At 42.3% G+C, this 26,283-nt stretch overlaps 1 protein-coding gene across 2 annotated transcripts in view; it reads left to right on the top strand.

Moving 5' to 3' along the window:
- The window catches only part of MERTK (MER proto-oncogene, tyrosine kinase), a 102,948-nt gene that overhangs the window by 40,142 nt on the left and 36,523 nt on the right, over positions 1–26,283 (top strand). For both annotated transcript variants that reach the window (XR_003907949.1, XM_029937816.1), the window contains exons 5-8: positions 7,929–8,015; positions 10,878–10,993; positions 16,183–16,366; positions 20,581–20,732. Coding sequence is in view for 1 of the 2 variants with exons in the window: in XM_029937816.1 (XP_029793676.1) it covers positions 7,929–8,015; positions 10,878–10,993; positions 16,183–16,366; positions 20,581–20,732 (539 nt within the window). In the remaining variant the exon portion in view is untranslated. The remainder of the gene's footprint in view (positions 1–7,928; positions 8,016–10,877; positions 10,994–16,182; positions 16,367–20,580; positions 20,733–26,283) is intronic.

Genomic DNA, 26,283 nt, shown 5'->3' with positions numbered 1-26,283 from the left:
TTTCTCTCTTGATACCACTTGGTTTCCCCCTCTGTAACATAAGAGCTGTCTTTAAGAGACATGAGCAGGGAAGCACTTTGTCTAAAGGGCATTATTCTGAGTCAACAGAGCCAATCTCAAAGGTTACATGCTGTATGATTCCATTTATAGGACATTCTCAAAATGACAAACTTACAGTGATGGCTCGAGTCAGGGGTTAGCTTGGGTAGGATGGTCCTAAAGCATGAGGGAATGTTTTTTTGGTGTGGAAATAGTTGTCGATCTGTATACAACTGTACCTATAATAAAATTTCATAGAACTCTATACCAGTACCCTCCCCTAATAAAACAGAACAAAAATTGGTAAAATCTGAATATGGCCTGTATTTGAGATAATGGTATTATACTAAAGCCACTTTCCTGGTTTTGATCATTGTACTATGATTATGTAAGATATTATCATTAAGGGAAGCTGGTGAAGGGTATATAAGAATTCTGTACTACTTCTGCAATTTCTTATAAATTGAAAGTTATTTCAAAAGTTTTGTTTTTATTTTTTAAATTTTTTTAAAACTTTATTTTTATTTTTATTTAAAAAAATTTTTTTTAATGTTTTTTATTTATTTTTGAGAGACAGAGAGAGGCATCACGAGCAGGGGAGGGTCAGAGAGAGAGGGAGACACAGAATCTGAAACAGGTGCCAGGCTTTGAGCTAGCTGTCAGCACAGAGCCCAATGTGGAGCTTGAACCCGCAAACCGTGAGATCATGACCTGAGCCGAAGCCGGACGCTCAACCGACTGAGCCACCCAGGCGCCCCAAAACTGTTTATTTTTGAGAGACAGAGAGAGACAGAGCACCAGTGGAGGAGGGGCAGAGAGAGAGAGGGAGACATAGAATCTGAAGCAGGCTCCAGGCTCTAAGCTGTCAGCACAGAGCCCAATGTGGGGCTCGAACTCGCAAATCGCGAGATCATGACCCGAGCATAAATTGGTTGCTTAACCGACTGAGCCACCAGGCACCCCAAGGTTTTGTTTTAAAAAGCATTTTGTCTTGGGCAAAATCCAATCCCAAAATAGCACAACTTCTAAAGGTTTTGCTATACGGCGTTTAATGGCAGAATGCATTGTAGGTTAGTGATTGGGATTCCTAGCTATGACATATATGCTAATCCTACTTCACTGTTGTGTGTCTGTAGGCAAGTTATTCAACTTCCTTCTCTAAAATAACGATAATAACACTGTCCACCTCATAGAATATTTATGAAAATTCAGTGAAATAATGAGTGTAAGGCCCTTGGTACAGGGGCAACCTATAGGAATAACTCAAATGTTACCTGTTACAAAAATTTTTATATGCAATGGTTACTATCTCATTGTCCATTCTGAGCTACCTTTCTATCAAGAGTGGTGGACTGACGCTGATCTGTCTGGTTTTTATTTTTTAAAAATACTCATTTCATTTTTAAATCCATATTTAGGTAACAGCTAAGCCAGCTTTAGGTTTTAGTTGGGTAGAGTTAATAATATCCATTGTAACAATAATAGTAAATAAATTTTAAAATAAACTAGGGTTTACATGTCAGTTCATAATTTTCACAATGCTTTCTATAAAGACTGACTTTGAACTTCATAGCAAGTTGAGATATAGTCAGGCATTTTTAATACTCATTTTCAGATCTGGAAGAAATTTACAGCTATTAAGTGGCCTACTTGCTTAAGGTCTAGTCTCTATGTGGCAGCTGGAATGATCCTGGTAAAACAGAAATTAGATCATGCCAGTCTCCTGCTCAAAACTCCAGGACAAAGCAAAGGCATTTTCCCTTTGCCTAGAACCCTGCCCCTCCCTCCTCACCCCCTGCATTTGGGCCCCTCCCTCAGGAGCCACCTCTGACCTGAATATTTAAAATCACAGCCCACTTCCCCACCCACCTCTGGAGCTCTGATCCTTTTCTCTTTTTTCCATAGCATTAATCCCCTTCAGATAGAGCCTGCAGCTTACTTATTTATGAAGGTTATTATTTCTCACCTACTTCTCTGTGAGAATGTGAGCTCTGGAAAGACAGGGATCTCTTTTATACAGGCCTTTACCCCAAGCGCCTGGGAAAATGTCTGCAACCTAGTAAGTACTCAGTAAACATCTGTTGATTGAATGAATTCAGGGCAGATAGGATGTTCCAAGTTAATGAGCAATTTCCTTTACTCGGGGTCTGTTTCTATTGCTTTGCCTCTTTTGCTCTAAGGGAAAAACAAAAAATGAAAGGGTTGCTTAATCCAGAACTCAAAGAATTGGCCCAACTGGTGCTCTTAGAAGTTGCTTTCTCAACAACTCTGATTGTCCTTCCCTCAAGGGAACATCGTGTTACTGAATGTTCTTTAAAATATCTTTCAGGGGTGCCGGGCCGTCTCCATGGGTAGAGCATCCGACTCTTGATCGCAGGGTTGTAAGTTCAAGCCCCGCATTGGGCATGGAGCCTACTTTAAAAAATAATAATAATAAAATAAAATATCTTCCAGGTTTTATGTCAGAGGCTATCTTTTTTTAAACCAGCAGAAGACCGAGCAAGAGGGGCATGAACAATCGTGATGAGTTAGGTGAGATGTAACAGTAAAGGGGAAGGCCCGCTGCAGGAGGACCTGGCTCGGAGAGTAGAGGCTCCAGGGCTGGAGTCACTCGGGAGAGAGAGTGGGTGGTAGGGTGGGGACTTTAGGGGGTGGATGGTTTTTTTCTCTGGAAAGCCACAAAGACTAGACTATAAAACTTCAAGGTCTATTCCAGTCCGGTGGTTCCTGTTCATCCAGACGGAGAAGAGGAAAGGGACGGGCAACGGCCTTTCCCAGCGCACACTGGTTGTTATGTTAAACCCCGGCTTTTACGTGAGTCTCTAGCTGGGAAGCTAGTGCTATTACATAAAGGAAGTATATATTTATTATTGAGAGAGAGAGACAGAGACAGCACATGAGGGGGAAGGGCAAAGAAAGAGCAGGACAGAGGATCCAAAGTCGACTCTGTGCTGACAGCAGGGAGCCCGACGTGGGTCTCGAATTCATGAACTGTGAGGCCATAACCTGAGCCAAAGTCTGATACTTAACTGACTAAGCCACCCAGGAGCCCCCAAAGGAAATATATATATAACTGAAAGCATTAAGTGAAAAAGACCAGATTTGGCCTTGAGTTTAGGCCCACCTGCTTTTGGAGAAAGTTAACTTTGGTTTGAACCGGGTTCTACTTCTCCCCGCTGGCATCCGGCCTATGGGCATTAACCACCCCAGGGCACAGGAGGTACAGCTGTAGTAGGTGGTTTAGCTACTTCTGGGCGATTCCATATTAATGTGGATGTCTTGTGCCAGAGAATTTGCTAGAGGTTGTTTTCCTGACTTTGTTTGCACTTTGAAAAGAAACAGAAAGGAAAAGTGACTCCCCACGTAACCTAACATCGTGGTCCTGATAAGCGCTTTCACTTTCAGCATTGATAAACCTTGCAGCTCTGAAGGGGCCCCGGTTGTCTTACTTAGGGACCTGTTGCTGGACAAAGGATCTCACTAAATGGATCCACCCACTTGTTTTTTACAGGACCTTCTGGTGATCTGTATTTTGTACTCAAGTGTTTCCCAAGCATTTTGAGAAGAGTAATTGAAGTCAAATAACTGTGTTAGCTCAACTATATTAAAAATATAAATTGCACAGCAGCTCACTGTAATTTCTGATAGAGCGAAAGCAGATTTTTCTAAATATAAGCCAAGTTTTGCACATTCATGGAGCCTGTGAAATGGGCATCTTACTTGAGAGCTTATGACCTGGTAGGTTAAAGGTGATGTTCAACATGAAAACCAAAGTGTCACAGGCTGGATTGTGAAATAGTGGTTGGCTGTATGGGTGCCATGCAGTGGCCTAGAAGGACAAGGTCTTGATCCGCATCTGGGACATGTCTGTCTTGTTTTGTAAAATCAGTGTCTGACGGAGTGCCCAAAGTCCCAATGCCATGTCAGTGCTTCTTTTCCAACTCTTGCTTCCCAGTCATCTCGCCCTCCCTTTGCAAAAGAAGAAAGACCTCTCCCTGACTGATCTGGAGTTACTACAAGACATCCTTTCTCAAATGCTTTGGTCTCAAGATCCTTTGACAGTCTTGGAAATTACTGAGAACTGAAGAGGTTTTGTTTATGTGAGTTCTATCTGTTGATAAGTACTGAATGAGAAATTAAAACAAAACTTGTAAAGCACAAAAATAAACAAGTCCATGCTCCATTAGCTGAGAGAGCTAATGACTCATTACAAAACATACAGCCTCTGGAAAATTCTTCTGGAAAATTCCATCATGCATTCCTGAGAGAATGAAAGTGGAAAGGGCAAATAACATCTTACCATTATTATTAGTGTTGTTGTTGTTGTTGTTGTTATCGATATTATTATTATTATAAAAATAGTTCACATCTTAAGGGGTCCTAAAAGGGCCTCTGGGATGCCCAGAGTTTCTAGACCACACTTTGACAGTGGCTGCTATAGTGCTTTGAGACTATAATGTTAAGAAATTTCCGGATCATAGAAAATTCCAAATTTTGTTCAGCAAAGGAGTTGCCCTTTTAGTAAAATTTTACTGTTTATGTTTAGGAGGTATATGTTTTGTCTTGTTGAGTTGTGCCCTGATAATAATCGTGAGGATCATCAATCTATATCTCAACGTATATGTATATTTTTGCTGCCAAGAAGTGCTTCCAAATCCACATACTTATGCCATTAGGGTAAAATTCTGCAGGGGAAGTAGAAAACCATGATGGAAAACTTCTGTCTGCTGGAGGAAAATTGTTTCAGGGGGTGATGCTGGCTTTCCCATCCCCCTCACAGATGTCTGAGTACCTGACATTGTATTCTTTGCAGCTATTTAAATTATAAAAAATTTAAGATGCAAACCTCCAAACATATGAGAGGCTACATATGTTTTTCAAAATTATTTGGGAGGAATACAAGCAGAATATCTAAAGACCCCTGAGGCAGGGTATCCAAGGGTGTCCTTTTATAGATATAGCTAATGGGTTAGAGATACGTATTCCTCGTCAGTGAAATAAATATGTCCTAAACCATCGCACAAACTATCAGCAGTTTCATCCGTCACTCAACAGGGAGTGACCAAAAATGTGAAAAGTGGTGGCTTCTCCCTGGGATTTTATAGTTTCTTAGTTCTTGGAATTGTCAAGGGAATCTAAGCCGGCTGAAGAGAATTTTCCTCCAGTCTGAGGGAAATACTCCTCACCTCAGGAAATTAAAATACCTGAAGTCGGCTGTCATATTCTAACAGAACATTATTTTAGAGAAGTGAAAGGTCACCAGGGGCTTATAGGACAGAGATACACGGGTTCGTTGTTTCCTGAGAGACTTGTCTAGTCAGCAGAGCTTAGGTGTCTGGACTAACTTCCATCTGGATGGAAATAAAATGAACCCCAGCAGCACTGATTTTTCATTGCACTTGTAACCCTCAGGAGAAGCACCAACATAAAAGGGATTAGGTTCACGTTTCTTTCTGGAACTTGTTGCCGACTCGGTTCTCCCGCCACTTGGCACAGCCTTGGCACAGCGTTTACCACGTGGACACCCAGCATGGCACAGCCTTTCTGGGTTGATGCCCAGCGGGCCTTGCCTCAGCAGGTTGTTCCTCTGATTTTTCAACTATTTCATTACTGTTAGTGACAAGCTTTGGAGTTTAAAATGATCAGATGGAGAATTTCCTATACAAGTAAATGAATAGAAGAAAACAAAATAAGGTTTTCAGGCAAGAAGCAAGTGGAGGTATATTTCCAAGAATTTTTTCTGTCTTTCTTCAGTTCATCATGTGAACTCTGTGCCGGCTGATGCCTTTTTGTGCCAGAGACAGAGAAGTTTCCAGATTCTACTAGATGGTATATATGACTGTGCTTATAAAGACAAAAAAAAAAAAAAGGGCACCTGGGTGCTCAGTTAGTTAAGCCTCTGACTTCTGCTTGGTTGTGATCTTGCAGTTTGTGGGTTCGAGCCCTATGTTGGGCTCTGTGCTGACAGCTCAGAACCTGGAGCCTGCTTCCGATTCTGTGTGTGTGTCTCTCTCTGCCCCTCTCCTGCTCATGCTCTGTCTCTCTCTCTCTCTCTCTCTCCCTCAAAAATAACTAAACATTAAAAATTTTTTTTAAAACAAGGAAAAGCAAACAAACCTGTTTTTAAATTTTAGAATAGTTTTAGATTTTAGAAATCATGGAGATAGTACAGAGTTTTCCCATCAACTCCATTCCAAGTTCTCCTATTAAAAACATCTTATATTAGTGTGATATATTTCTTACGATAAATAAACCAATACTGATATATTTTATTAGCTCAAGTCCATACATTATTCAGATTTCCTTAAATTTTACCTAATACCTTTGTGTTGTTCCATGATTTCGTCCAGAATTTGATCGTCTTGTCTCTTTAGGCTCCCCTTCATTGTGACAGTGTCTCAAACTTTGTCTTTAAAAAAATAAAACAAAACAACTTTCTTTGTCTTTGATGGCCTCCATAGTTTTGAGTACTGAGACCTCGACAGAGTCTGGTCAGGTATTTTGTGGAATGTCCCACAGTTTGAACTCCCTGATATTTTCCTCCTGATTAGCCTTGGGTCATAGGTGTTCGGGAGGAAGATTTCAGTGGGCACATGCCATTTTCATTACATCATATCGAGGGTAAATTCTGTCAACCTGACTTAGTTGTGTTAACTGTGGTCATGTGGCCAGTGGAGTGTTTATCATTTTCTCCACTCTAAAGTTTAGAAAATAAATAAGTAAGATAACGTTTTGCTTTTATTTCCTTTTCATCCAGTCCTCTTTGGAAGGAAGTCATTACCTGTAGCCCACGCTTAAATGGTTGGGAGTTACGGTCCTCCCCCGTGAGGTCAGAGCCTCCACATAAATTAATTTGGAATCCTGTATGGGAGATTTGCCTGTTCTTCCCTATTTATTTAGTCACTTATTTGTACCAGTATAGACTGGTGGGTATTCGTTTTATACTTTGGGATACAATCCAATACTACTTCCTTTATTTGCCTGCTCAAATTGTTCCAGTTTTGACTATTAGGAGGAGAGTTCTTTCCGTTGATTCCTATGTCTCTGTCATTCCCCTATCGTTGCGTGTGTGAGTGTGTGTGTGTGTGTGTGTTCCATGGTGTTTGTATCATATCCTGTTCCAGGCTTATCTTCTAGGTTTCCTGCTCCAATCTGAGCACCAGCCATTTCTCCAAGGACCTTTGGTTCCTTTTATTGGCAAATAGTATTAGAAACCAAGACCTGGGTTGCCTCTCCTCCTTTCTCTTTAAAACTAATAAATCAACTACTTTTTTCATTTCTAAAATGTCTTCAAGCCTCTGAACTGATAGAATTTTTTTTTCATGCAGCACCAGTGTCTTCTCTGCAAGTAATAATAGTGTCTTATGTTTATATAATAATTCTGTATGAACTGACCGATATTTACCATTAAAAAAGAATCATTACAATAGATCATCTGAAATTTTTAAGCTCTGTGAATTTTATCCTGCTGTGTCTGGTACTCTGAAATGTCATTAGTGTGTCATTCGTATGTACTGTGTGGCTGGGGAGTGGCCAGATGTGCCTCAAAAAACATTCTTTTTGATATTGGGGCCAGCAATACCCATACCTCCTGGTGGAAATTTAAAAATCTAAATGTGACTGCTTTGTTACCTAGCCTCTCACCATCCGGGACAAATAAAGGACGTAAATGAAGAACAGCTGCCTGTTAGCCCCACGGTGACTTGCTCCTGGTAGCTGGGGTTTAATTCCAGGTTTGTTTTCCTTCCAGCCATCAGCATACTTTTCAAATTAACTTTGCATTTATGACCTGAAGCAATGAACCAAAAAGTAAAAAGGCAGCCATAGGATTCTGGTGAACCGCAGCCTGTTTCTCGGTGGCTGGTCTCAGGAGTCCCCTTCCATTCTAGGTCTGACCGAGACGGCCGTCTTCAGTTGTGAGGCTCACAATGACAAAGGGCTGACCGTGTCCAAGGGTGTGCAGATCAACATCAAAGGTAAGGACCAGGGCCATGTCCCCCAAGCCTGTCAGCTTTGCAGCCAGCTACCTGGGTTTGAGCCCTGGCTTCTCCATTGACCTCCTTTGTGACCTTGGAAAAGTCACTTAACCTCTCTGGCTTCGGTATAAAATAGGAATAATTATAAAATCTACATATTTCTGAGGCTTAAATAAGATAATGCAATTAAACGCATTCATAACATGTCTGGTGCATACGTCTTTGATAAACATGAGTTCGTTTAGTTCTGCTTAGTCGGAGAAGAAAATAGGCTGAAATGTCTACCTTTACTTTTCATAGCTTCTGTTTTCATCTTCCCCTCTGCCACCTTGAACTGGTCTCCACTGGCCCTTGAAAAGCCTCCAGGAGTGGGGGCGGCTTAGGGCATCGATTGAAGGGGTGGGCGCTGTCCTTCCGGGGCCGCTGGGGCTGAAGCAAGTCTCCCCCACCTGCTGCCCTGAGAGGGGCAGAACCCAGTGCCTTTGTGCCTCTTCCTCCTAATTGTCTTGTCACGCTCCCTTTCCCTGCGCTGGGATGTAATGTAACAGAGGAGTTGTGTTTGAAGACCCCACATACTAGTGGAGATACTCCCCAATCGTCTGCTGCCTACTCCCTCCCTCCATGGGACCAAGGTTATTGAAACCTGAAACCTGAAAGTAAATCCTGTCATTTTATGCCTTTTCAAATCACATTTCTTACCTTCTATCATTGAAACTCAACACAAATTTTATGTTTATTTGTTCTTCATTTAAATGACGAGAAACAAATATTGAGTTCATATTCCTTTTGGTCTTAATCTTGGGGAAACAACACAAGGAAAAAGCAGAAAGTGTTTAATAATGAGTTAAAAGGTAATATACAGTGAGGGACTCAAAATTGCAAAAGAAGTTATACTTTCATTTCGGCAAAGCACCTACACGAAGGTGATGAGGGACCATTTTCTGAAAGTTCATCGGAACAAAAAAAAAAGCAAACTGAAGCTGACTCCGGGAGGAACTGTATAACTTCCTTCCTCGTTTCAGTCTCATTATTAAAGCTTTCAAAAGAAATGCTGGGAATTTCAGGAATTCATGAGTAGGTGTAATTTATAAAGACATTTTCATAAAGTGCAAACACCTTAAAATTTAAAAACTTGAAAAACGAGAGACAGTTTTTAACATTCTGTACTTCACATAGCATATCAGTTGTTTGTGTAATCAATCCTATTTCTATAACTTATGCTTTTGGCTTTCATTTATTTAAAAATATACGCCAAAGCAACCCAGCCTCCCTTCTTATAATCTATTATTAACTATAATACACATGGCCAAGTGATGATCCGGAAAGGCAGACATTTGAGGGTAATTCTACAAATAATCTATTCAGAGAAGTGAGTCCAAGTGCTGATTCTTACCCATTTACCAAGCTGTTTGTCTACTAGTCCACAGAAACTCCTGAATACGGTACCCAGTGCCCTTGGTCCCAGCTCTCCTTCCCCCTATCTCCCGCCCACCCTGTCTTTGCCTTTACCTATCCCCCATGTTCCCCAACCTTGTCCTCACCACAGCCCCATGGAGCAGTGCTATCACTATCCTCATCAACAGAAAAAGGACCAGAGTTTAGAAAAGGCATTTAAACTGTGGTCTGGGCCATAGAGCCCGCTAGGTGATAACCAGACTCCCCAGGGCCTGCTGGTGCCCACGGTAATGGGCTTGCTGCCTCCTGCAGTCAGCCTCCATCCAGTGTTCTGCTGAGGGACAGACAGACCTGACGGCTTTGGGCTCAGACAGATTTGAGTTCAAGTCCCCATTGTACTGCTTACAAGCTCTGTGATCTTCGGTGAATTTTTAACTTCTCTGATCCTGTGTCCTCATCCGTAAAGGAGGATTAGAAGACTACCTCTCTGTTACAGGGTTCTAGCGACGAGTAGATGAAGCAAAGTCGTGCCGGGCCATAGCAAGCACTTGAGAACAACAGTCCTCATTTTTGCTTATAAATGTGATTAGTACTACTAATTAAGAATTAAATTTAACATAAAATAAGATTCCCCAGACTTCAGATCTTTCTTAAATTCTTTTTCTTTTTTTGAGTTTATTTTTGAGAACATGTGAGCAAGGGAGGGGCAGAGAGAGAGGGGAACAGAGGATCGCAAGCAGACTTTATGCTGACGGCAGAGAGCCTGACGTGGGGCTCAAACCCACCATCCATAAGATCGTGACCTGAGCTGAAGTCAGACACTCAACTGACCGAGCCGCCCAGGCGCCCGGATTCTTTCTAGATTTTAATTAAAGTGCTTATCCACGTCCCACATGTGGTCACTGTCTTTGCACACCTGTGGTATTATATTTGCCTCCGTTCCCAGAAGATGCAGTTGGCTCTTTTGCTTGCACTGAGTCTCACCGGACTGGAAAGCTTCTCCCCGCTCCGCCACACACCCACACCCATGCTCCCATAACACCCTCTCTCCTCGGCTCAGGGCTCTCTCAATCCCGGGTCATGTGGGTCTCCCCTCCTCAACCCAGAGCTGCACCATGGCTCTTTGATCCATGTAAAACACTAGCACCCCGGGACGTGCCCGCATACAGTAGGACAGTGACCACGAAGGAGATAGATGTCTCGATGTCCTTCCCCGGCTAAGCCCTCACGTCATCAGTGGGCGGGAAAGCAGGGCTCTGCTCCACTGCCCTGGCCCAGGCAGAACCATGCCATCACGGGAAGACCTGTCTGCAAGCTCATAGGATTACTCGCAGGCACAACATGGTTTCTTTTTAAAACTTGAGCTTGACTTTCCTAATCTTAAGAAATGGGTATTAATGTGTTTTGTTGCTGTGGCCGCCTGTGGTTACTAATTGTGTTTGTGTGCGTGTCTTTGTTTTTATGTAGCAATTCCCTCCCCACCAACTGAAGTCCGTATCTACAACAGCAGCGCACACAGCATGCTGGTCTCCTGGGTCCCGGGTTTTGATGGATACTCCCCGTTCAGGAATTGCAGCATTCAGGTAAACCTCCAGGATGAACAGAAAAGTGGCTATTTGGTGCTCTGAGGGTCTACACGATTTTCCTTCCTCCTGAGGATGAGCGCTGAAGCCTTCAGCCCCTCTGTTCAGAGTCCATTGACTTCCTCCCTGCTCAACGCCCGTCATACATGCCCCACTTTATGGTGCTCTGCCTCAGGATGCTGTTTCCTTTCTGCTCAAGGTCCAGGGCCCAACCAGATGGGAAACAGGTTTCCAGGATAGAACATCATGAGACCAGGAGAAATCATTTTTAAGGTATACAAAAACACATCCCTAAATTAGGACTGGCTTGTGACCAGGAGTTCGGGAAGTCAGGTACTTGTCAGCCTGGCTCTTCCTGGGCTGGTGGCCATGAAGAACATACAAGCATGAGATGGGTCATTTTTGCTGTCAAATGTAGCACCTTGGCCCATGGGTCCCAGGACAACCTGGATATTACAGGCCTTGCAAAGTCTTTACCTTTTTACCTTAAAAAAAATTTTTTTTAATGTTTTACTTATTTCTTGAGAGAAAGAGCATAAGCAGGGGAGGGGCAGAGAGAAAAGGAGACAGCATTCAAAGCAGGCTCTAGGCTCTGAGCCATCAACAGAGAGCCCAACACGGGGCTTGAACTCACTAACCAAGAGACACTGACCTGAACCAAAGTCCGACGCTTAATCGACGCAGCCACCAGCTGTCCCAATCTTCACCCATTTTTAAGCACTACCTAAAATTGATATAAAGTAATGCCATAATAAGCGTAGAGCCTAGCCATCCTAAAATGGTACCTTGCCATGATGTAGGCTTTGCTTTGAGAGTTAATTTCATTAACACGGAAAGGGTAGCAATAGCACTTCTATTTACTGAGTGCCCACGATGGCGCAGGGACTTTGTGGACATTGTCACTGAAAGCCCACACCAGCACTGCAGGTGCCCACAGAGTGCTCACAGCTCAGGAGTGGCAAACCCAGAAAGCTCTGATGCCAAAGGCAAGGCTCAGAACCATCTGCTCTTCTGTGTCTCAGAAGAGATATTTCTCACAGGTGCAGGTGTTGAACATGTGTGGATTATCCACTGGAAACGTGCATGCATTCTGCCTTGTACTTCATCAAACAGCAGGGTCAGAAATTGTTCCTAGTTTCATAAGTGTCTGGTCTTACTAGCCGAAAACGTGTTAATCTGACACAGGCCACTCCTGCCAGTTCAGCTTGAAGCAGTGAATTCTGAAGAATTTTATGTGTTGACAACCAGATGTTTTTAATACCAAATGGAGTTTGTTTCTCTGTTTTTATTCCCTCCCACACTTGTCTTACAGCTGTTCCTTCTCTGAAAAGTGAAAACATTCTATTATCCCCAAAATAGCCTCCACCCTCACCCCACCAACTCCAGCTTTTCTTAATTCTTGCCCAACGTTATTTGTAAACCTCCCAAGGGCTGGGAAGTTTTAGGAATTCTTATTGTGTCTACAAAGTCCTCACTAGGGATGTCCTTTTTCTTTTTAAGCCACTTTTTCTGAAATATATTTCATAGACCATAATATTCACCCATTTAAAGTGTATAATTTTTTAACATTTTTTTATGTCTTTATCTTCTTTTGAGAGAGAGAGAGACTGAGAATGAGCGGGGGAGGGGCAGAGAGAGAGGGCGACACAGAATCTGAAGAAGGCTCCAGGCTCTGAGCTGGCATCACAGAGCCCAACGTGGGGCTCGAACCCACGGACTGTGAGATCATGACCTGAGCCGAAGTTGGATGCTTAACTGACTGAGCCACCCAGGCATCCCTGAAGTGTATAATGTTTTTTTAGTATGTTCACAGACATGTGTGACCATCACTGCTGTCTAATTGTTTCTATATTCATGAAAGATATTACACTGTAGTTTTCTTGTGTTCACTTTTTTTGGTTTTGGTATCAGGGTGATACTGGCCTATAAAATCAGTTGGGAGGGGTTCCCTCCTCTTCTATTTCTTGGAAGAGTTTGTGGAAGATTGATGTTAACTCCTTAAATATTTGGTAGAAATCACCAGTGAAACAATCTGGTCCTGAGCTTTTCTCTGTGAGGAGTTTATAAAAATATTACCTCAGTCTTTTTACTTGGTACAGATCTGTCTAGATTTTCTGTTTCTTCTTGAGTCAGTTTTGGGAGTTAGTGTGTTTCTAGAAATATGTCCATTTCCTCTGAGTTATCAAATTCATTGGTGTTCTATTATTTATAATAACGCCTTTTTCTTCTGAGGTTCGTAGTAATGTTCCCTCTTTTATTCCTGATTTACTAATTTGAGTCTTTCCTTCCTTCTGTTTGCTTTGGTTTAGTTTGCTCTTTATTTTATTTTATTTTTTTAAATTTCCTTAAGATAGAAGGTGAGGTGGTTTTATATATACTATATATTTCCTTCTAAGCACTATGTTAGCTAGATCCCATAGCTTTTAGTATTTGGGGGCTTTTTTCTTTATTCATCTCAAATTTTTTTGTTATTTTCCTTGTGATTTCTTCCCCCCACCCCCTTGGTTATTCAGGAGTGTATTGTTTAATTTTCACATAGTTGTGAATTTCTCAAATCTTCTTCCTTTGTTTCTAATATTATTCCATTGTGTTTGGAGGGTATAGTTAAATGATTTCCGTCCTTTTAAACGTACTAAGGCTTGTTTTTAATGGCCTCGCATTAGTTCTGTCCTGGAGAACGATTCAGGTGCACATGAGGGGAAGGCATATTGGCTGTGGGTAGATGGAGTGTTCTGTATGTCTGTGTCCCGTAGATCTGGCTTATAGTCTTCTTCATTTCTGTTTCCTTGTCGATCTTCTGCCCAGTGGTTCTAGCTCTTATTGAAAGTGAGGGATTGGGTCTCAACTATTGTTTTTGGACTGTTTCCCCCTTCAATCCCGACAGTCTTTGCTTCATGTATTTCAGGGCTCTGTGGTTAAGAACACCCAGGGCCTATCTCCTTATATATATGTAGATAAGACTGAAGCATGGACCAGCCCTTTTTAAAACTGCTGCTGAGCTGTATGAAGAGTTTAAGACATGAGGCTCTTGCCCACATGAGTGTGGTTGCCCTCGGGGACTTTGAGGACCAGTACTGCCCCCACCGTGAGAGAGCAGGTCTCTGGGGGGAGGTGAGGTAGAGAATGGCAGTGGGAAGATCTGAAAACATCAGCTCACCCCTGAAGTTAGAAGATGATCACACATAGGCTTCGCTTGCTTTCTCTTCTTTAGCCTTGGCTTTGGGCGGCCATGGCATGAGTGAAAAATCATACAGCGCCAAAGTGCAGGCCTTCCTCGCCCATCTCGGATCCTCTGGTGCCAGATGTGATTAGTCTGTCTTTGCTCCACCAGCTACTCAGCCTCCCTTGACTCCTTCTCCTTTCCATCTCTGGCAGGGTTACCAGATTTAGCAAATAAGAATACAGTTATTTTACAAGTTAAATTACAGGAGTAATTTTGTGACATACCTGTACATATAATTATTTCTTGTTTATCTGAAACTCAAATGTAACTGGCTGTCCTCTGTCTTCTCCGACCATTCCTAGCAGGGCTAGTCAGGACTGGCTCTAGAAGTTATCCTTGTGTATTCTGCAGGTGAACAATGTATCCCCACTTTTAAAGGAACCAAGCATAGTTTTGTAGCAGGTCCCCAGTCCCTTACAATTTTAAACTCTGACTTGGTAGCAAATGAATGTTTTGGACAGGGTTCAGATCCATGCACTAGCAGGACACACCCTCTTACTTCCTTTGGTCCTGATGTTAGTTCCTTTCTTCACCCATTTTTGGGCTGCATACTCCACTTCTATTTTTAACTCTCCCACGTACTTCTTGCTATTTCACGCCCTCCTTTCCCCTAGGAGGGGGCCCGCTGAGAGGGACGTTTATAGAAACCCCTGTCTTCTTCCGGCAACATATGCTCAAAGGGCGTCCCTGTGCCTGGAAATGCTCCACACGTTGCTCCGGAAATGGGGCAGGGGTGGAGAGCCTAAGGTCTCCTCCACCTTCGTTTCAGGGGTTGGTCACCAGGAAGTAGGTGTGTACTCTAAAGCGAAGAAACAAAAAGTAAGTTCTGCCAACAGCCACCACCAAGATAAGCATGTAGCTCTTTGTTTCTCCTCTGTGGCTCCTCAGGCCAACTGGTACTTCCTTGTCACCCAGTGGAGCCTGTGGGTCTGAGTCAGCGGTGAGACTTGGCCCCAACACCAGCCCCGTGGTATCCCCTAGGGGATTTAGAACTCTAAAATGTTGTTTGTGGCCCCTGGCCTAAATTTCAAAACATGTATCTTGAAATACCAACACTGTGTACCTGTACCCCATGACTGCAAGCATGTTATTATTAGGAATTCATAGAGGGTTTAAGATTTTTTCCCCCTCGATCCCTTTTGATTACTTGTGTTTTATTAGATATTATTTTCTCTTTTCCGATTTTATGAGTCCTACCTATTGTAGAAATTCTGAAAAACATGTAGTGAAATTAAAAACAAACCCAACACTCTCCCTTATCCCCACTCCCAGACAGAAGGTATGCTTAAAGAAAGAAAGGTAGAAGTTTGGCCCAGGACTAGATTTTTGCCTGTGTGTACGGAGGATATCTGGAGAGGGACGTGGGGAGAGTGGTAGGGCTTATGGAGAGAAGGATGAAGAGAAAGAACTCGGAGGAAAGAGCTGAGGTGTTTTAACAGGAGTTGGAGAAAAGTTTGTTGGGTGAGGTGCAAAGGACTCGCCCCTGTATCTGCTCCCCAAATGATACCAGGAGATCTACCTTCTCTGTATGTTTTTGGAGTTGAATTTATATTGGGGTGGGAGCAGGGGTAAGAAAAAAGGACACACTAGAATTTACCTCAAGGCAAGAGCAGAGATTGCAGAATGACTGAGAACCATCTCAATTCTTATTTCTTATTAATGATCTCATTTTGTGTTATAAAACAAATTACCGTAATTATAATATTATAATGATCATTATTTGCTCAGGTCCTTGCCATAGTGAGAACACTTATTTTAGGCATTTTCCTCAGGTCCTTGGTGGCTGTGCCATTGACATGAGTAACACACAGTAATGCTGGTGGGGAAATTAGTGTGTGGCCCGAAAGGAAGCAGGTACTTCCTCCAGGGGAGAGGAAGGGCCACGTGCACCGAATACACGAGAGCCTGGAGTCTGACATTCTCACCCCCTTACTAACGCCTGGTCCACATTTTTACTCTTCCTCAGGTCACGGAAGTTGATCCGCTGAGTCATGGCGCAGTCATGGTCTTTAACACCTCCGCTTCACCACATCTGTATCAAATCGAGCAGCTGCAAGCTCTGGCTCATTACAACATCGCTGTGTCCTGCATGAATGAAATTGGCTGGTCTGCAATGAGCCCTTGGATTCTGGCCAGCACGACCGAAGGAGGTAATTCCTGGAGTTCAGAATAAATATTGCCCCTAATGGTATGTGTGATTAAACAAATCCTTCCCGGCGTGGCCCGATTGAGAGTTTAAACTTTGCTGTGTTTGATCTTTGTCTCTGGAGGAGAATTTTATTGAGGGAGCCAATGGAACTTGGGAAAAAGAAAAAAAAAGAAAAGAATGGGAAAAAAGATTTTCCCTCTATTTAGTGACAGACTTAAACTTCATGTATATAGGTAGTATTTTCTTTTACATAGGAAGCTATTTTTTTTTTTATGTCTTTTATTTATTCTTGAGAGACAGAGAGAGACAGAGAGAGCAGGGGAAGGTCAGAGAGAGAGGGAGACACAGAATCCGAAGCAGGCTCCAGGCTCTGAGCTAGCTGTCAGCACAGAGCCCAACACGGGCCCCAACCCACGAACCGTGAGATTATGACCTGAGCTGAAGCCAGATGCTTAACCAACTGAGCCACCCAGGCGCCCCTACATAGGGAGCTATTAAAAGTAGCACACTTTATGATGTATGTTATTCTAAATTAAGATATAGTAATATATAAATTATTAATCATAGCATCAAATTTAAGAAATAATGAACATGAAAATATTTAAAGTTTACCAAACCCAACATGCCAGGCACCACATTAGGTGGTTTGCATGGATTATTTGATTAGATCTTCATTGAAACCCCATGAACTATGTTCTTTCTGTGCTGTCTTACTCATAGCAAACTTTATTTACAAACTTTAAAGAATTTTCTATGTGCTGTTTATGATTTCTGAGATTTTTTTTATCTTCTATGAATATTGGAATGAATATTGTATTTCTGTTAAATTCAAATCCATGGTTTCTATTCTTTTCCAACAGAGCTCTAGATTACTAGAACCTCCCTCCTGCCCTCACCTGGCCTCACCTAGTCAGTGCCCTAGTCTTCATACAAACTGTGGGACAGGTCGGGGTCAGAAATCTTCAGGGTGTAAGCCTTGCACAAATGAAACCCTAGTGCCAAAATTGTAAAATGTCTTCTTTCAAATGATAAAGAAAAGCCTTTGAGAACAGTTTCATATGCTGTGTTTCATTTTGATCTAGTTCAAAAATATTTCTGACATCTTTGACCCATTCGTTCCTTAGATGTGTAGCTAAGTTTCCAAATATTTTGGAGTTTTCCAGAAATCTTTGTATTACTGATCTCTGATTTAATTCTCTTGGTGCTCAAGAACATAATCCGTATCATTTGAATGCTTTTAAATGCATTGAGACTCTTTTTATGGCCCAGAACATGATCTTTCCTGATAAATGTTTGGTGTGCACTTGGAGAGAATGAGTATTCTGCTCTTATTATATGGAATATTCTATAAATGTCAACTTGGTTGAGTTGGTTGATAGTGTTCTTCAAATTATATTCCTACTGTTTTTCTGCCTGCTTCTGTCAATTATTTTTAGAGAGGTATTGAAATCCACAGTTGTAATTTTGGGGTTTATCCACTTCCTTTTATAGTTTTAGCCAGTTCTGCATCAAATATTTCAAAGGTTATTTTGTACATAAAAGGATTACTGTGCTCTCCTAATAGTTGACCACCTTCTCATTATGAGATTGCTTTTTTTAATCTTTTATAGTACTGCTTTTTGTGAGATCGACTTTGATACTAATACAGCCACTTTAAATGCTTTCTTTTGAATAGGTAATATATCTTTGATTCCTCCTTATTTTTAACTTACTTTTATCTTTCTATTTAATGGGCAGTGACCTAACTGTTTTGGTTTGGATACCCCTATGTGTCAATATTGGTTTTCTTTCCTCTGGGACTGCTCACTTTCTCTAGGAAAGAAGTCTCGTGTTTGCTGTCTCAGGAATGTAAACATGGCTGCCAATATCAGGGGGAGAGGAGGAGTGAGGTGGAGCCCCCCTCATTCAGTGCACACCCTCACATTTACACTTATTTCCCCACTTGTCCATCTGGCGCCTCCTTGTGCCTTCATCCTGTCCCAAGACCAGAGGCCTTTCAATTTGGAGAATAAAACATCCTCTCTCTCTCTCTCTCTCTCTCTCTCTCTCTCTCGTTCTTTTTTCTGGAGGAGTACCTAGCAGGTGTGCGGGAATAAATTAGGGGGATCTTGAGGACTAGCTACTTCCTAATCACTTTCAACCCTCCAGTTTTAGTACCAGGGCCCACAACTTGTGGGCCTGTCCATGGTTCTTTGGGGAGAAGAGGCTTGTTGAATTAATTATGCTCTTCATTTCTTTTTCAACTGTTGAGTATATGTTGACAATTTTTGTCCACTATTGACTCTGCTTTACCTTATAAGTTTATTCTGTTTTAAATTCCTTACTGTCATTTTGGAGGGGTTTCCGGAGGAGAGACAAAGACATTTTGAGTTGGCCATGTTTATCCATAAATTCTACAATATATTTGAAACTACATGACTTAGTTCATAGTACTGTTGTAGCTGGATACCGTTTCCTAAGCTGAAATTCATTCTAATTGCTCCTAGAATCAGCAGAAATGAAGGAGAACATATCCTTCTGTTTTCTTTTTAGGCATATCAGAAATATATAATTTGATCTTCCATAAGTATAACTATAATCAATGGTTTTGTATATATTATTGCCATTGTTTTTATTTCTTTATATAAAACAGTTTTTTATTTCTAAAATGGATAGTTGGTACATACCTTTTGCAGTTTGAGTTTTCCCCTCCATTAGATATTTTTTCGTATCTGTACCCAAGATCTACCTAATTCTTTTCAGTAGCTGGGTAGTAAGTATTCCATTGGAAAATGTATCAAAATGTATTCTGTCATAATTATTGACTGAGCATTACATTTATTCCTCTTATTTACTATTATGCCTCAGAAAATGTAATAGGACCTACAGGAAAATTTTTTAGATTAAATTTCTAGAAATAAAATATTTGGTCAAAGAGCATGTTATTTTCAGCTTTTATAGATATAGTCAAGTTCCTCAGTCCCAAAAAATAATCTAGTAATGACCTTGACCCATTCCCAAATTATTTTGTGTGTGTGTGTGTGTGTGTATAATACAAACATCCTTTTTTTCGAAGTATTGTAACTTTTATCCTTGTATCCTTGTGAGAGATAACAGACTTTCTGAGTGGGAGCGTGACTTTAGCCGAATTTTCTATAAACCAGAGAATATAAACCAGGGCATCTAGTGATTAGCATTTGACCCTCTAGTCTTCAATAATGAGATGTCTTATGTATATGTATATGTGTATATGTATATATATGCGCGTACATGGACCTTTTAAAAGATTTTTTGTCTGATTAGCTCTGTTTAGACCATCAGTAACCTGCTTTTGGACTTTAAAATGGTAGCTTCCCTCAGGGCTCGGCCATGTTCCCTGCTTTGTACGAGTCGCATGACACAGAACTGATCTCCAGTCAGTCTGGTTGGCCTTCCATTCCACAGGCTTCTAGTGGAAAACCCTGTTCAAGTTGTGTCTGCTTTGTCTCCGCAGGAGGAGTCCACGAGTGCCACTCACTCACCTCCTTCTCTGTCTTTCTTCATCTTTATGATTTTAGTATAAGAAGTGCTTACTTCTAAAACCTCATGTAGTATTTTGGGGTGGCTGGGTGGCTCGGTTGGTTGGGTGTCTGACTTCGGCTCAGGTCCTAATCTCTCAGTTCATGGATTCAATCCCCATGTCGGACTCTGTGCTGACAGCTCAGAGCCTAGAGCCTGCTTCAGTATCTGTGTCTCCCTCTCTCTTTGGCTCTCCCCAACTCATGCTCACTCGTTTTCTCTCTCTCTCTCTCTTAAAAATAAGTAAACATTTAAAAATTAACCCTCAAGTAGTTTTTCAATGCTCCTTAGTTGAAAAAGAGGTGAAAATCTGCTATTAATCTCAGTCTCATTTGAATGCTTTCCACAGAACATTTGAAAACCAAACATGGAGGGGCCCCTGGGTGGCTCAGTTGGTTAAGGTCCGACTTCGGCTCAGGTCACGATCTCACAGTCTGTGGGTTCAAGCCCCTCCTCGGGCTCTGTGCTGACAGCTCAGAGCCTGGAGCCTGCTTCGGATTCTATGTCTTCCTCTCTCTCTGCCCCTCCCCTGCTTGTGCTCTGTCTCTCTGTCTCTCAAAAATAAAAACAAACATTTAAAAAAAAGAAAAAAGAAAACCAAACATGGAGAAACTGAGAAAAAGCCTCTATGTGCTTTTCTCTGTATTTCTTCATCATTCTCTCTTTTTTCTTTTGTAGCCCCTTCAGTAGCACCTTTGAACGTCACGATATTTCTGAATGAATCTAGTCATAAGGTGGATGTCAGATGGATCAAGCCTCCAATTAAGCGGCAGGATGGGGACCTGATGGGCTACCGGATATCTCATGTGTGGCAGAATGCAGAGACTTCCGTAAGTCTGAACTCCCCGAGAAAGTTCACTTGTCTCCTTAAATTTGCTTATTTATACTGTGTTAGAAGCTTTCTTCCTTTTTAAGTTTATTTATTTTTGAAAGAGAGTGGGGCAGAGAGGCAGACAGAGAATCCCAAGCACAGAGCCAGATGTGGGACTTGAACTCATGACCTGTGAGATCATGACTTGAGTCAAAATCAACTCAGACGCTTGACAAACTAAACCACCCAGGTGCCCCTAGAAGCTTTCATTTTGTTGTGAAAAGACAACAACGTCTTATAGTTTTTAATGTTTAGTTTTAAGAGAGAGAAACAGATTGCAAACAGGGGAGTGGCACAAAGAGAGGGAGACACAGAATCTGAAACAGGCTCCAGGCTCTGAGCTGTCAGCACAGAGCCTGATATGGGGTGTGAACTCATGAACCGTTAGATCATGACCTGAGCCGAGTCGAACACTTAACCAACTGAGCCACCCAGGCGCCCCGACAACAAAGTTTATTATTGGATGAGGTACCTTTCCCTGGGATGTGAAGAATATAGTAAAAACTAGAAATGACTGAATAGTTAACAAAATTCTAAGGAATCTTCGGGGCTTTTCTCGCTCCGTTATTCACCCATTCGTTTATGTAGTAGGTAAATGGGTGTGGAACTCATCTCTGTCACCAGGTGATTCTAGCCCGCTGGGAATTTGTGCTCTTGTAGGATGTTGGTTGAGAATTACCCAGATACCCATAGCACAAGGTCCAGAGCTATACGGCTTAGCAGTCTAGCAATTCATAGCCTCCTGGAAATTCCAGAGGATGCTTTTCTGAAGATGGTCAGAGAAGAATCCCAGCCTCGTTGAGAATGGCAGGGGGTAACCAGACTCCAGACAGGGCTAAGCCAGCCACAGATTGCCTTAACACAGCTCCACAGGAGTGGGGGACATGCCTGAGTGTGGGTGGGTAGGCAGCTCCCACACAGGTCCCTTTCCCACTTGGGAAGATAGTTGAGGTGACACGGACTTCTTTGTGACATAGAGCATCCTTGGAATGGCAGATGTACTGGTTTCATCAAGACTGTCTCTTAGGTCGCCTGGGTGCCTCAGTCGGTTAAACCTCCGACTTCGGCTCAGGTCAGATCTCACGTTCGTGGGTTCCAGCCCCGCGTCAGGCTCTGTGCTGACAGCTAGCTCAGAGCCTGGAGCCTGCTTCCAGTTCTGTGTCTCCTCTCTCTGCCCCTTCGCTTCTCATGCTCTGTCTCCCTCTGTATCAAAAATAAATAAAACATTAAAAAGAAAAAGACTGTCTCTGTACCGCCATCATGCAAAGCATGCTTTTTTGTGTTGTCACATTCCCGATCAATCTAGCCCTGGAGACAGATCATATTTTAGCATCCTCATGGCATTAGTGTGTGGGGGGGGTGTCTTCTTGGCAGGAGAGAGGGACAGAGTCCACAGCTACTTTGCTTCAGTCATTGTCAACTTCATGGCATCCAGCGCTTATGCAACTGCTGTTTTTTCCAAAAGGACAGGTGGGGTTTATTCGTTATCTTTTCCTGCCTCAGTTTAGCTATCAGTAGGCTGACTCTTGGAAAGCAGTAGGACAAAGAAGAGAGCTTGGAAGTACATGAGTTTTTGTGCTTCAGAGTGATAATCGGATGTTGTTTGTACAAGTCACAACCCTGCTTAGGAGCGTTGCCCGATGAGACAAGCCTCTCTCTTGGTCTTTTGTCCCAAGGCACCTGTGCAGGGTCCTCACTGATTAACTGCATTTCCCCACCGGCTGAATCAGGGAAATCAAATGGCTGTCTTAGAGACAAGCCACTTTCACAATGGTAAGTTGTGAACAGTACCTGAAGGTCCAATAATTGCGTTTGGGTTCGATAAGGATTTTAGTCTCTAGTTGGCAAAAGATTGTAATTATCAGCAGACTCTTGAGAGGTTCGAAAAAATAACACAAAACGCCCCAGTTTGTTTAAATAGCTTCAGGTCATCCTTTTGACTTCTCCTTCTGGTGTGGGTGAAAGCTGCTTCTCTGGACGGGACCTCTGGAGGTGAGGCATACTGAAGGGCAAGAGTGGTGAAAGCCTCGTGGATGACGCAGCCGGAGAGCCTCGCGCACTGAATGCCACCAGCCTTCTGCTGTGCCACGCCTTCTGGTTGCCCTTTGTTCAGAACGGTCCCTTCTGCGGTGAGAACAACACTGCCACAGTGAGGGCTGTGACCTTTCCAGTCATGACCTCCTTGGAGCTGCTGGATCATCCTAGTGAGAACATCGTTTGCGTTGCACTGATGCTCACTGCATCATGAGTCCCGTGACAACAAAAGACTTGGTGGGTCCCTTTCCTGAGGCTAGCACCCTCGGATGCAGCCACACTTCAAGTTCATCATGGACTGCATCTGGAGGCAAATGAAAACACTGACGAAAAGCCAACCCCGGGGAGGATCCTAAAACCCCTGCCCGAAGTGAAGTTTGTGTTGACCTCCATGCCCATCCCATCACCTGTTTCCTGAACTCCCTTCATTTCAGAAGGGCAAGAGTTAGATACAACTCCATCTCTCAAAATTGTTCTTTCATTTTCATTTTTAGGAAACTGTTACTAAAAGCGTATTGTCTTTATGCAAGCCAATGGAATTGGATATTTTTGAAAGATAGTCCCGTGTGTTACTCTAAAAAGGGTGGGTTTTTTGTATGCGGTTTCAGAACTTTCTTGAGAGTGGTCTTTGGGTGGGCTATTGTTTCTACCTTTGTGGTCCCTGCGTGTTATGTCACTTTCAAGACTAAGAAACTCCAGACAGTTACTGTACACACATTTACTATATCTTGATGAAGATATCGACCCTTTTTTTGTTCTGTTTTTTTTTTATATCCCTTGCATTTCCAAATCAAAGCTCAAAATCCAAAAGTCAGGTGCAAGTGCAATCTATTCTCCTTGAAGTTGGGGCCAGGTCCTGGTCATTTTTGTACCACCTGAACTGAGGACCTTGAACTTGTATTTATGACACTATGGGCTTGATGGATGGGCCTGGCTAACATCAAATCAGCTGGAGAGTTTCTCTCTGTGATGGTACAGCCTTTTGATGAGTGTGGACTTGTGATTCAAATCTAGTCCCATTCCCATAAGTAGTCAGTAGACCTTCTATGAGAAAAGAATTCAATGAGCAAATAAGTTTATAAAATCCCACACAATATCCTCCTTTCTGGAAGATCCATAGTGTTTACTGGTGAGTTCATGGCTCTTTAATGTTTTACAGTAAATAAGTCAGTTTAACTTTGACCCAGAATGGCCCATGAGTTAAACAGAGACTCATTGTTATATGTGTTATTTATACAAAGCTCATTATTATAAGATTGTAGTTATAATGCTCATTTATTTGTATTTGGAAAGGGTAGAGATGTTAGATCTGAAGGAAGTTTCGTTATGGGCAGATCATTATGGGCCTAGAGACAACATGACATGTAGAAATAACTTCTTTAAAGACCTAGAGAAGCCACAGTACCTTCAAGGATTCCTTCCTCAGGCCTAGACCAGTGCCTCCTAACAGGGTTGGATTTGGGCATGTGTACACTGCCTCTTCCTTTCCTGATTGCTCCCTCTCACTCTCAAAGGAGGGCAGGGCATCTGAGCTGGTGTCATGTTAAAGGATGAGAAATGGGTGAGGTTCTTGCAAAACCCAAGCATTGATTGAGGGTGATATGCCTGCTTGGAGGAGAAGTTTACAATGGAGGTAAATTCCATGAACTAGTCAAATAAACTTCTTAGTTTGGGGCACTAGACAGCTTTGATTATTTTCTCTCATGTACCAGGACTTAAAAGATAGTACAAGGTCACTTCTGTAAGAAGACCTTGTATTTACAGGGAAAGATGATCCAATATAGCTCCTTATAGGTAGAGGAATACAGGAATGATAATAACTATAATTGATTACAATGTTTACTTGAGGAAACCGAAGCTCAGAGATGTTGAGTAATTTACCCAGAGTCACAAAGCTTGGAATTGGCAGCACTGGGGTAGGAACCCAGGGCAGACTGACTCCAGAGCCGGTGCTTTTCAGAGCCCACTACCCCTTCCCAGATCCCCTTGGGTCTCACTCAAATTCCACACTACAGCCTCTTAGAGAAAAGAAGTAAGAACAGGACATGTTTGGAGAGTAATGTGAGTTTTGTATTGACAAATGCGAAATGAGTTCTGTGAATGTGAAGCCTGTTGAACAAGTCACCTTTGTTGTCATAGCATGACAGAAACTTTTACCTGGTGGCGCTTTCCCCCCGTTGACTGTTACTGTTCTTCGAGGCAGTAAAATGGGCCTTATTCTTAATCACAGTTATGCATTATAGGGCTGTGAATTCTGACAGGGTTGGAGATCTTAACATCTTTCAATGATTGGCAACAAATGATGCTGCAGTTGTCCTGACTGACTTAAGCGCCTCATAAGAGAAAAAGAAGAAATTGTTTCCGAAGATGCGCTATTCCTTTCCCCAACAGGAAGGGTCTACATGTATGTAACTCAGACGTCATCTTATAAATGTGATTCCATTTCTTGAAAATGCGCTTAGATTTTACGTCCTCGAGGTTACAGGCCTGTGTTGGTGAAGATGGAAACTCGTGGAACGAGAAATCGCAGTTTGCCCCTGGCATGTGCCCCAGGACGAGGCCACCCCATGCCAGGGGCACGGCCACACCTCCTATGCTCTGCACCTGGCAGTGAGAGAGCGCACACACAGGGGTGGCTCCTACGTGTGTCTCGTTTTAAGTGGATGTCTTTGTCAAATTTCAAAATCAAAATTAAAATGTTTATTTGGGAATATGGAGATGGTCGCACCTTTCCTTACATATTTGGCATCAAAAGAATATGGATAAAGTGCATCAGTTCTGGGAACCGGGATCATCTTTAAACTATCACTTAAGGCAATTCGTAGAGAAATTGGTTACACTCCACAGAAGCAGTGATCATATATCTTTCTAATCACTACTTCAGCACTTACCATAGCTCCACCCCTAATGTGGAAAATTCTTTATGTATTTCCAAAACATGTTACCCGTAAGTGGTGGCTGCCAATGTTTCCATGCTTCAAGATTCAGAATGACGACAACAGTAACCAGGATGATGGCCATTGTTGATGCATTTTAGGACTGGGAGCTGGAAATTTCAAGATTCGTTCTCTGTGTTTTCATAGTGACTTATAGGCCTAAGCGAATAGATCTTATCAACTACAGTTATGTTTGTTTCCAGAAGGATGATTTTGTGTTGGGATTTCTCTTCTTCTAGGAATTTAATTTTCCCAATTATGCATGTCCTCTAATTTAGAGATAATTCGCACAAATGATATATATATTTTTAAATATTTTTTAATGTTTTATTTATTTCTGAGAGAGAGAGAGACAGAGCATGGGTGGGTGAGGGTCAGAGAGAGAGGGAGACACAGAATCGGAAGCAGGCTCCAGGCTCTGAGCTGTCAGCACAGAGCCCGATGCGGGGCTCAAGCTCACAAACTGCGAGATCATGACCTGAGCTGAAGTCAAATGCCCAATAGACTGGGCCACCCAGGTGCCCCATGATAAATTATAGT

This window comes from Suricata suricatta, chromosome 4 (assembly GCF_006229205.1).
Source record: "Suricata suricatta isolate VVHF042 chromosome 4, meerkat_22Aug2017_6uvM2_HiC, whole genome shotgun sequence".
NCBI classification, from domain to species: Eukaryota; Metazoa; Chordata; class Mammalia; order Carnivora; family Herpestidae; genus Suricata; species Suricata suricatta.
Note: the sequence above shows the minus strand (reverse complement) of the source record. Positions and strands in the feature narration are given on the sequence as shown.